The 15,310-nt window shown below is 38.5% G+C and overlaps 1 protein-coding gene across 1 annotated transcript; it reads left to right on the plus strand.

The window, feature by feature from the left end:
- Window positions 1–1,410: 1,410 nt before the first annotated feature.
- On the plus strand, window positions 1,411–11,887 carry LOC131843375 (snRNA-activating protein complex subunit 3). Its single transcript, XM_059192003.1, has 6 exons — window positions 1,411–2,237; window positions 2,744–2,987; window positions 4,443–4,553; window positions 5,474–5,629; window positions 6,883–7,065; window positions 9,701–11,887. The coding sequence occupies exons 1-6, from the start codon at window positions 1,465–1,467 to the stop codon at window positions 10,019–10,021; spliced, it is 1,788 nt and encodes a 595-aa protein (XP_059047986.1). The 5' UTR covers window positions 1,411–1,464; the 3' UTR covers window positions 10,022–11,887.
- The last annotated feature ends 3,423 nt before the right edge of the window (window positions 11,888–15,310 follow it).

Raw genomic sequence — 15,310 nt, forward strand, 5'->3', positions numbered from 1 at the left:
ATAACAAGTTCGGAACAATAAAAAAATTTCATTATATTCTGATTTTTGAGATAATGTTGGTTGTTGATCGATTCGTATATAGTAAAACTTTTGTTTCCAGGTTGAATGTATAAAATATTATCAAGTTTTTCTAGAAAAACTTCAATTACACAAGTCATTTAGCCACTCAGATTAATTAAATTTTATGCTTAGAAAATATATGTTCATTTAAATACAAGCTTTGGAACAGTGCTGAACTATCTAATTTAACTGCTACAGACGTTTAGATTTAACTATTCTGAATATTACTAACTTTTTCAGTTCGCTAACAGACATATACAAATGAATAATGTTTAGGTGATGATTAGAAGTTACAAAATAAGTAAAAATGGTACTTTCTAGCAACATTTATCATATAATGTCAAATTTGACACTGACAATTTCTGCCAGGTTGGCGTATCTACAGGAACTGTCAGTCACATTCTTGATATGAATTATCGATAGTAAGCATCGAGTCGATGTTCAAGTTTACATAGTTAACTACCCTTTCAATCAATTAATAGTCGAATATTATTATATAATTATCTTTGTAGTGCCTTCTGAATTACCCTTATGTCGTTCGGTGATGAAAAAGCCAGCTGTGGCAAAGGAATCCGAATAGTTAAAGAAAAAGACGCTTAAAGATATTATTTGGCAAAATACAACATTAATATAAATAATAAATAACAAAATTAGTAAACTTGAAATGAGAGTTATGGTTTAGATAGATGAAAGGTTGCGATAGATCTGAGTAATAAAAAAAGTTCAGTGTATAAATTTATTTCAGACCGATATAATAACAACATAAATATATGAACCGGAAAAGACCATTCACCGTATACTTAACATATGCACCATATTATTTTATCTGAGATTCGCAATTTAACATATTTTGCTACGGGAACCTTAAATGCTGTCACGCTGAATTAAATTACAAAAATGAATAACTAATTAATAGCCACTAAAGTACTCATATTATTTAAATTATTATGCATTTCCACATATCTCTTCTCTAGCACTTATAAGGGTAATACTAATAATATAATAACTTTAGTAATTAAGTATTTCTATATATGAAGATTAGGCTGTATGGTCTTGTACCTTTACTTCTACTTGTGGATAAATAGAACCTTTACTTTTTGAGCGAATACCACAGACACCAATATACTTAGTACTCTGTACTTTGTAACATCAAAAGCAAAAGATTCCAAAAGACATTCGAAATTGATTCGGAGCCCTTGTTCGAAATCCAACAATTTATTTTTATATCTCAGTTATAAAAGATACTGTAATGGAATATTAGTATATCTCCTATAAATTATATACTTTATATTATTTTATTCATTTGTTATTGGTTAAACATTATTTTAACCAATAACAAATTTATATTTATTTACACCTACAGATATTATGAATTTAAAATTTTAAAATGTCTAATATGTAGTTATGAAAAATAATCATAATTACACAATGGAATCATCATCAAGTTCAACGCTTGAGAATGCTAACAATACGCTTACGGAGTCCGAAAATAGATTACAATTATCTGGAATTGTAGACACACAAATTTTTATGAAAAGTCCTAATAGAATAAATGAAAATTTTGAATTATCTGAAGCAACAATTAACAGTATGGAATTAGAGGTGTCAGACGGTACTCCTGATACTGTAAGTTTATGTACAATGGAGAACAGTGAAGGAAACCAGTCTGAAAATATTTGTCTACAACAAAGCAGTGTAATAAATCCTGAGGAGTCAAATAATAATAAAAAAAGTTTAGATTCGCAGTGTTCTGCAGTGAATAATGATATTAATATGCCATTCGAAGATCATAATGAGATTTTGTCTTCTGTAGGTCAAATGTCAGTTAGTAATATCCCAACTGATGTAAATGGTGATTTAGAACCATGTGTTAGAGAGGATGAGTCAGTATTCAATAACTCACAGGCTGCACTGAACATGGCTAATGGAATTAAGAAAGTTAAAAATGTAAATTTGTACTGTGAAAGTTTGGGGCCTAAGATGTATGATGTTAGGGGTAGCTTGGTGACTGAAACGTTGATACCAAAGAATTTGCCGGAAGCATTTACTTATTTACCAATCTATGGCAGACCTAATAGTAAGGCGGAAGTTCCTGAATTTTATAGTAATAAAATTAGAGAATTTGTTGGTTGTGATTTGGATGATGAGGCCTTTAAGCAGTTAGCAGACTATTGCAGGTTTGTTAATTGTTCAGTAGGTAGACATTGCTCTTATATTTATGTTATCTGTGTATTTAGTAAGTACAATGATTAGCAATATATCTACCATATACCATATTAGTTGGATTTATAATATAAGTTATACTAGTTGTACCTGCGATTGATCTGTGTGGAATTTTACTTAATTTTTCTAAAATAAAAGTAGCCTAAGTTACTCCTTATTACATAACCTACCTGCTAAAAAAGTCCCATCAATATCGGTCCAGCCATTTTAGAGATTAGCCGGAACAAACAGACAGACAACACACAAGTCCCTGATACAGTGATGTCGCTCTGTGAAACCTGTGAGGACACAAAGTGGCTTATGCACTTCTGAATACCTTGGCTAGCTACTTTAGTAGCCTCGACTCTGCATGCATACGGGCCCACATGAAAAGCTAAATGTAAAGAATAGAGTCCAATTTACATATTCATTGGCCCTCTTCACCTTAGTACAGATCTGTATCTCAAGCTATTTATTTCAGTGTGGAACATCTTAAAACTGGAAAGGAATTTATGATGATCACCAAACATCCAGGACATGGGCTGTGTGCATCCGAGATACAGTCGCCCAACGGTGGCTCTGGTGATGAAGATGAAGATGATGACAATGTGGCTAATCTGCATATAGTGAAGAAACATAAGCATAGAAAAGAAACTGATATAAAATGTATTTTTCTAAAACAGATGAAGTATAGAGGAATTAAGTTAATGCCACTTTCACAAGAGGTTTGTTATCTAGGAATTAATGAGTTTTACTTACACATTGTTCAACGTCTTTTTGGACTTTGTTTGGGCGCCTCTATCACGCCTAATGAGCCGCCAAGCAGGTTGCTTTGTAAGTTATTACTGTTTAAGACTTATATGACAGAGAAATTGCATAAATCAATGAAATGAAACATCATTTAATTATGTACGATATTTTAGCCGCTTATAAATGTCAAGTCAAGTCATTATTATTCCTCATAAATTTTATCAAATTAGGTGTTATTTTCCAGAAGTCCATTTCATTATAAAATATGGATGTCGACGCATGAGTACCCCTATGGTACTCATGCATCGACACACATAACAACAATTGCTACTTACTATTTCTGGGAGATAAGGTTTGTTTCGGATTGGATGTTAACCTGATGACCCATTATTATCAATATGGGGTACAATGTTAGTAATAATTATCCAGAACAATTCACATAGCACCATGTAGTCCCAAGTTAAAGGACAAGGTGTAGAATACAAATGTTTGTATGGTGCTGGGAATCAAACCCACAACCATCAGGGAAAGGGGATTGGTAGTAATCTGGACTACTACACTACTATGATACTAATGAATTAGTATCATGTCAGGTTGACCTCCACGCGGTTCCCCCTGGAAACCATCGTAATAAGTTTCTGGTAGGTTTTATTTTAAAGGATAATAATGGATGCAATAGTGCATCCGCCTGCGCTAACGGTTTACGCTGGCGGGGCACCAGTGGAGGATGATAGGTTGAACATGAGGTCAGGTCAGTTAGTCCAGCGCGACAAATTCACCAGGAATGTATCACGATGGTTTCCAGGGGGAACCGCATGGAGGTCGATCTGACATGGTACATTGCTAGCAATGGGATCATCAGTCCACATTACTAACAATCCCCTTCCCCCCTTTCTGGTAGATTTGTCACGATGTGCTAACTGACGTAACTTCATATTCATCTTATACTCCAATAGTGCCCCGCTAGCGTATACCGTTAGTGCAGGCGGTTGCTCCATTCCATTATCATCCATAAATACTTAATTTTCTTTTGTAAATACATACATAACACCCAGACCGAGACAAACAAGCATACTCATTGCAGGCGGGTGCTCCATTCCATTATCATCCATAAATACTTAATTTTCTTTTGTAAATACATACATAACACCCAGACCGAGACAAACAAGCATACTCATGAATATAAATATTTGCACCGTGCTAGGAATCGAACACGCGATCAACGGAAGTAAAGGAAAGCAGTAGAGAAAAAATATAACAAATTTGACGTTCATAATCGGCTAAAATGTCCTACATGAATAAATGATTATTGAATTTGAAAAAAAAAAAAGCTAGACCAGCGAGGCCGTCCGAGTATTAGAGCCAATAGTCTCCGTTACAAATATTTCTTTCCCCCACAAAGATGAATGTGTACCATTTTATCTTTTAAGGATGATGATATGAATGTGGGGACGTCAGGGGAGCCATTGCAGCCCGGCAAGGATTTGTTGTACCGTGTACGAATATACAGACCATTCGCATACAGCCCCAAAGAGAAAATGGTGAGTAGGAAAAATGTATATACTACGTATATACGCAAGAAAAATGTATATACACAGGGCACATGCCCAGGGCCCTGCGATGGATTGGAGCCCCCTAGTCTAATCTAATCCCTACTCCATTATCAACCGATAGTTGCTCTATTCTGGCCTGAAAATCAGTCTTAATTCGTCAATTTGTCCGTTTTTGTTATTTTTTTATAAATGTCAAGCAACAACTTGGCCCCTTCATCACATAACGACTTTTAAAAAATATTTTTTATTGATTTGTTTTGAAGGTATGGCATCCCCCATCTCTAAAGAGGCATGTTAAAAAGGACTTTGTCTGTTCTAACAAAATAGTGCTTTATTACAATGGTCATAGGTACCTCATTATCCTAATGTGCCCAGGGCCTCTAATATCTAAAAGAAGGCCCTGGCCACTATCGTAGTATAAAAAAAATGCCACACCGACACTGCCGTGGTAAAGCTATTTTTTATCAACTTATGCAATTATAAATATTTATTTATTTTATTTACTCAGTATTTTATTTCTTTGATATTAATTCAAGTTTTTTCTTAGATTTTTTGAGCGTGGTGACTAATAAGAAAACAATTTATTATACAGTAATAAAATAATATACTTTCTCACAAACAGCTGCTTACGTATTCGTCCGATTTCGGAGCAGCTCGTCTCGATCCGTGCGAGCTTCGTACAGTATACTTACACTTGACTTGTGTGTTGCACGCACACAGACCGTGTCGAAGTCTGCCGAACTGAAACGACGTTAGACGATGCACGGTTTACAACGCCACACCGCTGTGCCGGTCGGAGTGGGGGGTGTTAGGTTTATTTCTTTACGGAATTTCTTCATTCGGTCGCCGCGCTCAAATCCCACGATAAAAGCTATGCAATAGCTTAAAAAATAACATATATATTACAGTGTGGGCGTCGGCAGTTATTGCTGAACTGCGACGTGGTGCTGCTTGGCCGGCAGACGCTGGCGGATCTCCGGGACCGGATAGTGTGCCCCAACGACATCGACATGCGCATCGACGTCTCGGAACACCCTGACCATGTACCGACCTCCACTGCTAAGGTAATATACAGGGTGTTTTTTAAAAAAAATCTTGTTTAGTCCACATTATCAATATTGTTGGGTTTTAATTCGAATAATTTTATGGACATGGTATATTAATAACTGGCTGTGTCCGCGACTTCATCTGTGGAATAGACGACGAATGACGAATTTTCATACAAACTTTCATTCTCTATATATATCGACGACCTAGGTTGGTCTAGCGGAATAGCACACCGTTTTACGCCCGATGGTCGCGGGTTCGATTCCTCGCAAGGCACAAACATTTGTATTCATGAGTATGATTGTTTGTATCGGTCTGGGTGTTTTCTATGTATAATATGAATGTATTTACGAAATCAAAAAAATATCTATGTACTTGTATCAGTTATCTAGTACCCGTAACACAAGCTTTAGATAGCTTGACTTGGGACTAGATGGCGGTGTGTGAATTGTCCTGAGATTATTATTATTATCTAATTTATTTTACCCGATTAAGGGCGAAAGTGTACAAACTTTGATTGTTACAATTATTTATATTAAATCAACAGCTAAAAAAATATGTTTCAAGTCTCTAGTTTAAAAAATAACAATACTTACATACAAACATTAATCTCCTATTTCAACCACTCACATTCCTTTTTTTGCATTAAAAATTAGCCTATATCCTTTCTTAGGGTTTAGACTATCTGTGTACCAAATTTCATTTAAATCGGTTCAGTAGTTTTGGCGTGAAAGCGGGACAGACAGACAGAGTTCCGTTCGCATTATATATTATAATATTAGTAAGGATAATAACCCATAACCCAAACTCTGCTTAGATTGCAACAAGATGGCTCTGTTTGAATTATTGAGTAATATTATATCGCATCTACCAGAGGCTGTCATCCTCTGGTAGACTAGTGTTAGGGTTCACATCGATATTGTCGAAAAATCTGATATATTATATTAAAAGAAGGTAGTTTCACTATTACTCGGTATCGTTAAACTAGTTGCATATAACCCCCACTCATATCTTCTCTGTGTAAAAGGGAGGGTTTTTGTAGGCCGCGGCATTCGGTCTTTGAGCACAGGATGTGCTGGTTGTATTTTAATTGCTAAAGTGAATTGTGTTAGAGACATTGTTAAATTAATGTTATATAGTTGTTATTTTATTATAATACATACTTTTACTAGTACATAGAGTTGATATATCTAACACTAGATGCGGAAAAATGTGTCTATTTCAGACTTTACATTAGTGGATGTGACAACCGGTGGTGTTGAATGCACAGGAGCTGTTTCCGTCAGGGTTCCTGTTCATCAACAACGTGATCTACGTGGACACGCGCGAGGGGTGCCGCGACATCAGCGCGCCGCTCAGACAGTGGGCCTCCGCCAGGGGCATCGGCCTCCTGCCGCACCGGGACCTCACCGCCAGGCTCGACGAACTCACCATCCGCCTGGGGTACCCCGAGGTGAGCACGGCCATGCATTACAATACAACAGGACAGGACAGAATAGAAAATCATTTAAATAATGTTACATATTGTATAGAGATCGTATAAGTGCGCATACTAATATCCTTTTAACAGCACTACGAGATCCGATGAACTAGAGATGGCTGAAAAAAATCATGCATGATATTTTATTCACTCATAAAAAACAGTAAAGTAAAATGAGACAGTTTCCTCACTGGACGTACAGTTTTCTCTCGTTAGATTCCCACAACACATTTGCTGAAGCCTTGGTAAGCGGATTGCAGGATATGGATATAAAAAAACTTACATTAAAGTGCTTTTGAATAGTCATCACTTTTTTTTAATCTGCCGCTCATTTGGGAGCTCTCGTAGAGCGAGAAACAAGCGTGTTGCTCTTTTAAATAATTTGGTTGTAACTTTACATTTTTAATTTAAAATATGTGAACTCTTATACAAACGGCCACCTTTTACCATCGCACCGCTCGCCATCGACAGGGAATTCATTCCCACACGCTGGAACCTAAGTGGTCTCGGACAGTGCGGTTTCAGAGGAGCTTCCTCCCGCGTACACTTGTGGAATGAACTTTCTGTCGAGGTTTTCTCAGGAGACAGCATGGGGTTTTTCAAGAAGGGTATATTAAGGTTTCTTAAGGGTCGGCAACGCGCACGTGACACCCCTGGTGTTTCAGGCGTCCATAGGTTACGGTAACCATTGACCATCAGATGGGCCGTATGCTTGTTTGCCACCATAGTAGTATACAAATAAATGAAACTGTAAACGTGTTGATAAACGACTTTTACGGACTACTCTAATGTTGGTCGCAGTTGGCCTTTACAGTTTCACCGAACGATAGGGGTAGTATAGTGAGAGAGGTGCAGATGGTGCTCCAAATCCCCGGGAGGACTTATGAAGCGGCTAAAGGACAACTCCTGCCAGACAGATACGATTAACCATACCATTTACCATCAATTTAAACTGATGGCAAATGGTATTCTATGGTTATTCTAATGGTTATAATATGGACTTTTTAGCCCTCCCCCATCCATGTCACAGTTGGCCACATTTGTGAGACTCCCCCAACCTATGTCACAGTTGGCCACATTTGTGAGAACCCCCCGATTTATGTCACAGTTGGCCACATTTGTGAGAACCCCCCGATCTATGTCACAGTTGGCCACATTTGCGAGACTCCCCCGACCTATGTCACAGTTGGCCACATTTGTGAGACTCCCTCGACCTATGTCACAGTTGGCCACATTTGTCAGACTCCCCCGACCTATGTCATAGTTGGCCACATTTGTGGGACTCCCCCGACCTATGTCACAGTTGGCCACATTTGTCAGACTCCCCCGACCTATGTCACAGTTGGCCACATTTATGAGACTCCCCCGACCTATGTCACAGTTGGCCACATTTGTAGGCCTCCCCCGACCTATGTCACAGTTGGCCACATTTGTGAGACTCCCCCGACCTATGTCACAGTTGGCTACATTTATGAGACTCCCCCGACCTATTTCACAGTTGGCCACATTTGTGAGACTCCCCCGACCTATGTCACAGTTGGCCACATTTGTGAGAACCCCCCGATCTATATCACAGTTGGCCACATTTGCGAGACTCCCCCGACCTATGTCACAGTTGGCCACATTTGTGAGACTCCCTCGACCTATGTCACAGTTGGCCACATTTGTCAGACTCCCCCGACCTATGTCATAGTTGGCCACATTTGTGGGACTCCCCCGACCTATGTCACAGTTGGCCACATTTGTCAGACTCCCCCGACCTATGTCACAGTTGGCCACATTTATGAGACTCCCCCGACCTATGTCACAGTTGGCCACATTTGTAGGCCTCCCCCGACCTATGTCACAGTTGGCCACATTTGTGAGACTCCCCCGACCTATGTCACAGTTGGCTACATTTATGAGACTCCCCCGACCTATTTCACAGTTGGCCACATTTGTGAGACTCCCCCGACCTATGTCACAGTTGGCCACATTTGTGAGACACCCCCGATCTATGTCACAGTTGGCCACATTTGTGAGACTCCCCCGACCTATGTCACAGTTGGCCACATTTGTGAGACTCCCCCGACCTATGTCACAGTTGGCCACATTTGTGAGACTCCCCCGACCTATGTCATAGTTGGCCACATTTGTGAGACTCCCCCGACCTATGTCATAGTTGGCCACATTTGTGAGACTCCCCCGTCCTATGTCACAGTTGGCCACATTTGTGAGACTCCCCCTATCTATGTCACAGTTGGCCATATTTGTGAGACTCCCCTCCATATCATAAACTGACAGGGACTGAATGAGGGTAGAAAAGTATGAAATTTGAATTGTTCGGGTTACAGCCATTGCTTAGTTGTTTCCTTCTGACAAAAATACAATAACATTATGCTTATCACTACATCCTCCCAAATTTAATGTCATATAGAATCTGTATTTTATTATTGTAATCTGGTACAAACATATTTGAAAAGAATGGGAGCTAAATCTCTTGTCTTGTGTTCTTTGTCAGTTCTCAGCACAAAAGCACTCCGAACTGGCGGTAGATTAGACATATTTTAAGACCTACATGAATAAAGATATTTATATATCCCCTTACAGTTACTTGTTCCTTTTTCAGGTATACATCCACCAAGGGAACTGCGAGCACCTGTTCACATTCTCCGAAGTTCGATTACTGAACGCGACGGATCCTCTCGATATATCTCATTACCCTCGCCACACCGCCGTGTCTCAAAACCAGACGGTATACTGCACAACTTGCGCAGAATTTGGCGCCAAGTGGGTGGTGGTCGGTTCCGAGAGAGTGCCATTCGACCCGGCTTTCTTCTGTGACAAGTGCTTCAAAATGTATTTATACAAAGATGGAAAGAAAATTGGAAATTTCAAAGCTTACTCGTACAGGGCGAATGAGATTAATGTATTGAAACCACAAAGTTGAAATGGTTCGTTTAAAATAGAAAATCTAATTGAAATAAACATGACATATTATCAGCACTGTAGGTGTCCCCTCAGATCGATCCCCGTTCAATTCAAAAGGGGATTGAAATTACGACGGCCCGAGCCTAGGTTCGGATCCCTAGCGGTGCCCTCAGACTAAAGTCGTATCCGTCAGGCAGGAGTTGATCTTAAGCCGCTCTATAAGTCCTTCCGTGTGTTTAGATTGCCATCTGCACTCGCATTAAAATAGTTCGAAAAAAAAACAATTATAGGCAGAGAAGCTTGTCAAGTACCATATTTTGTTGAGTATATTTGATTACAAAATATACTCGTGGTGTGCCAAGGGTGAACCAATCGTCGATTTAGTTGATTTGGTATCTTTGATAGTAGAGAATAAACCATAGACTATGGTGATACGAAGATTCGACTACCTACTTTTGCACGTAATGTAGGAAAGTCATGTTACAACATTATGTTCTGTATATATTGAATTAGTTTACATAATTATTTATTTGTATAGAGGCTTCGTGTTTAAATATAATTTATAAGAACTACTTATTTTATATCTATGTAAGAAATTCGCTGAATACTCTGCATTATTGAGAACCAGAATATGTGATAGTTAATAGATTCGGTTCCATGTATTTTTTTATTCATTATACATATGTATAGATTGGAAGGAATGAAAGGGATAGCAATAAACTTGACTGTAGATCTAAGTTTAAGGACTACATATGTACAAGCTTTTAGACATACAAACCCAAAAAACAGGATGTTAATATATATTTCAGACAGAAATAAATGAAGAATCAAAAAGTAGATCAGTCACTACATGCACTATCCGTTCATTAGAATGACAATAATAAATTAATCTCAGGACAATTCACACAGTGCCATCTAGTCCCAAGTTAAGCTAACAAGCTTGTGTTACGGGTACTAGATAACTGATACAGTGCATAGATATTTTTTTTTACCTAAATACATACATATTATACATAGAAAACACCCAGATCGATACAAATAATCATACTCATGAATACAAATGTTTGTGTCGTGCGAGGAATCGAACCCGCGACCATCGGACGTAAAGCGGTGTGCTAGACCGCTAGACTACCGAGGTCGACAATGCGTGTTCAAAATAATTGTTGGGGCCATTTTATGGTCATATACTTCTTCAAGTTAGACAAAGTAAGAAAAGCATATGCGCATTTTAGAAGTATAATTATAGTGAAAGAGCTAGAGAGGGAAAGAAGCAAAGGGACTTTGACATGAAATAACTAACAGTTTTGGAAATATCAGTTTAACCAATTTAATGGATCAAGATGGTTAGTGCCAAATATATTAATTAAACTACAGTGATATTGTCTTAACTTGTTTTATTTGTATATTAATTAGGTTTATTTTTCTTATTAATGACTAGATGTTTCCGCGACTTCGTCCGCGTGGAAATTAACTTTATTTTTCTAAAATCAAATAATGGTTCTAAAATAAAAGTAGCCTAAGTTACTCCTTATTATATCAGCTACCTGCCAAAAAAAGTCCAGTCATAATCGGTCCAGCCATTTCAGAGATTAGCCGGAATAAACAGACCGGCAGACAGACAGACAAAAATTTTAAAAAGTGTTTTTTTGGGATATGTATCGTATTTATATTCATATGCATGTAGTTAAAAACGGTAATTTCAATATTACAAACAGACACTCCAATTTTATTTATATGTATAGATAATGAAACGATTTACGCTGGTGGGTTACCAGTGGAAGATGAATGATAATATGAGTATATCAGCTCAGGTAGCCCATCGTGGTACATTCACTGAATGTATAATATATGAAAAAATACATTGAATACTCTTTATCCACGGATCCTCAAGGGTGTACTTTGATTAGGGTAGTTAAATAAATTAAACTACCGAAACCTTTATACAGTGATTGTTATATTAACTTTTATTAATAATTATCAAAAATCTATATGCATTCGAAAAGAAATCTTAATAGCGAGATGTAGAAAAATGTATCAAAGTAAACAACGCCATCTAGTGGTACTTAGGAACTAAAACATGTAATCTCGTTCGATTGTACATACACTATGAATTTTAAATGTTTGGTTTCTAGGGGGAACCACGTGGTAGTCAAACTGATATGGTACATTATACGAGCTATGGGGTTGATGTAGATGTAGATGTAGGTTGGACTCCATTTTCCGCAATTGGCCTCTCATTAACTACAGCGTAGCCCCAGCTCCTCCAGAAGCGCCTATGGTGTCTTCGCAGGCTTTATGAATGAGGATTTGTCGTTGTGTTTTATTATTACGTGATGTTTCCTCGTTTGGTCTTACCTATTTTCAACTGACATGTCATTGCTATCATTGTTTTTATGTTATGCCTGTCCAGATTTATAGGCGTTTGTCATTCTTTGATTTGTAGGAATTTACTTTTATTATTGCAATGGTTTATTATCTTGTGTTTTTATCTCAGTGGATCTTTGGCGAATCCAGGATCGAAATTGTGTATTGGCAGAAACGGATGTACCGTCATGCCTGAAATTCGTCCGCAGCGTCGTATGATCCGCTGTGCCCTTTTTATCCACTGGATGGTTACACCGTTGTGCTCTGCCACTTTGTCCATGATATTGTGACATTCGATTATTAATCTGTTGTTTGATTTCCTGTTCTGTAGTGCTTTTAGCACGGCTGCATGTATATAAATTTTATGTTGAAATTATTGACACCTAACTTTTGCACTGTTCGTGCTGCCTCAGTCAGGGCAACGCATTCACATTGGAAAATCGAACTATGTAGTGGTATGTATAAGTTCATGTTATCAAGAGATGAACCGTTTTGTGTTTTGGAGCCATCTGTGTATATGCGTAGTTCATTTCAGATTGATCTTGTTCCTCCTGTTTCATTTGTATCTGGTATTTCCTGTTAAATGATGATATGTTTGAGTTCTATCACACGGAGCTGCAATCAAAGGTTCGTGTTCGATTGCTTGGTTCAGGATGTGAGTGTGAGAACTATTGTGGTTTTTGCCCCATAGACCAAGATGGTATAGTCTTATGGCAGCTATGGCTGCCTCCTGTTGTATGAACAGATCGAGGGGTGTTATATTGAGGGCTATTTCAATTGCTGTTGTTGGGGTAGTTTTCATACATCCCGTGATTGAAGAGCATGCAAGTCTTTGAAAGGACCTTAGTTTGTTGACTGTGGTCGTGAGTTTCGACCTTGTCCACCAAACCAAGGCCCCGTACGCTAGCATTGGTCTTATCACTGCTGTGTATAGCCAAAGTGTTATTTTTGTGTAATACCCCACTTGTTTCTAGCATCTTTCGACATTGATAAAATGCTATGGTGCTTTTGTTGATTTTGTGGTCAAGATGTTTGTTCCATAGGAGTTTACTGTCCAGTATAACTCCCAGGTACTTGACTTCTTCTTTTAGACTAAGGTCTGTGTTAAAGAGTTTCGGTGTCCTAAAGATACCAGGAGCTCTTTTGTTAGTAAACATGATTAGTTCTGTTTTGGAAGGATTTACCGAGAGTTCGTGGTTTTTACACCATCTCTCTACAAGTCTGAAGGCTTCTCTCATGCGGTCGCATAAAGTTCCCTCAAAGTTTCCTGTTATAAGAATAGCAATATCGTCAGCATACCCTACCGTGTAGAGGTCGTTGTCATTGAGCTCCTCAATGAGTTCGTTAACAACTAGGTTCCAAAGAAGAGGTGATAGGACCCCTCCTTGTGGACATCCTCTGCTCACGATGCCTCGTGTGGTAGTGTTTACGGTAAACTGAATTGCACGGTTCTTTAGCATGTTGCTTATCCATTCTATGATAGTTAGAGGTACTCCATGTATGGCGAGAGCCCGGCTTATGCTGGTAAAATTTGTTTTATCAAAGGCCCCTTCGATGTCTATAAAGGCACCTAGTGTTGGCTGCTTTGAGTGTAACGAGTTACCAATTCGGGTTACTACGCTGTGGAGTGCTGATTCCGTTGATTTGCCTTCGCTGTGCATGTTGGTTAGGATGGAGTGGTTTGTTTGTGGACACAAGAGATCTCTGATTTCTTTGTCGCATAGTCTCTCCAAAGTTTTTATAAAAAACGATGTGAGACTAATTGGTCGAAAGGATTTGGCCTGTGTGTAATCACCTCTGCCTGGTTTTGGGATGAAGATTATTTTCACTTCGCGCCATTTCAAAGGTATGTATCGGTGTGCTAAATATTCGAAATAGCTGAACGAGTTGTTCAGCTATTATGTCTCCGCTCCATCTTAGGAGGGCCGGAAAGACACCATCTAGTCCCGCTGCTTTGAAAGGCAGGAATGTGTTGATTGCCCATATATTGCTAGCTACCTCCCAGTCCGAGCTGCTGGTTGTCCTGTCTTCCTGTGAATTCCATGTGTGGTTATTGTCCACAAGAAATCCTGGGAAGTGAGTTGACAGTAGTATTTCGCAAGTTTCTGTGTCATTTGTTGTGTAACTGTTATCCGGTTTCTTTAGACAGCCTATTGTGTGGTCTTTCTCTTTGGAGAGACACGCTTTTACCTTGACTGCTTGGTTGTTGTTTTCTATACTAGTGCAGAATCGCCTCCAACATTCCTGTCGTCGTTGGCGAATTAGTTTTTTATATTTTTTCTTCGAGGTAGTGTATTTGTCCCAGTCACTTTGTGATCTACTATTCATGGCTACGTTGAAAGTTTTTCTCAACTTCCGGCGGTGTTTCTCTAGTTCGAGACACCACCAGTGTTGCCTGCCTCCGATTTTGGGTACGGTGAGAGGGCAAGACTGTTCGTAGCACGTGGTTAGTATGGACGAGCTATGGGGTTATTAAGTAGTCCATATTATTAACCATCCCATTCCACCCATATGAAGTAGGTTATGAATGAATGTCTTATTTATTATTAATGCGTTTGGTCTTACCTCTTCTGAATGTTTGCTTTGTGTTGTCTCCCTGGATTTATGTATGTATGTGTATTATTATTATAATTTTATTATGTTTATTGTATATGAAGGTATCCGCTGAAAACCAGCGTCGTGGCACCCCGTCACGACATATGCTGAGCGGAGACCTATTTGGTACTCTAATTATTAATATAAAATGTAAATTAAATTTTAAAAATTATTTTCAGTGTACCAAATAAACAATTTTCTTTCTTTCTTTCTTTGATGGGAAATGATGGTAAACCTAGGATATAGCGTGCTTACCCAGAAGATATTTGTTCACCATAGACTTGAAGAATCTGGGATTTCTCCAGGAACACGAACGCTGGAATTGTCCACTCTTTGGCAGTGCGTATTA

Source organism: Achroia grisella, unplaced genomic scaffold (genome assembly GCF_030625045.1).
Source record: "Achroia grisella isolate CSIRO2021 unplaced genomic scaffold, CSIRO_AGI_Agris_v1 utg3071, whole genome shotgun sequence".
Taxonomy (NCBI): Eukaryota; Metazoa; Arthropoda; class Insecta; order Lepidoptera; family Pyralidae; genus Achroia; species Achroia grisella.

What these genes read in the sequence shown, in the direction of transcription:
- LOC131843375 (XM_059192003.1), top strand. Translation starts at nt 1,465, where the DNA reads ATGAAAAATAATCATAATTACACAATGGAATCATCATCAAGTTCAACG. An exon ending in TAATGCCACTTTCACAAGAG is followed by an intron (nt 2,988 to 4,442) that starts GTTTGTTATCTA and finishes TTATCTTTTAAG; the next exon opens with GATGATGATATGAATGTGGG. An exon ending in ACAGCCCCAAAGAGAAAATG is followed by an intron (nt 4,554 to 5,473) that starts GTGAGTAGGAAA and finishes TATATATTACAG; the next exon opens with TGTGGGCGTCGGCAGTTATT.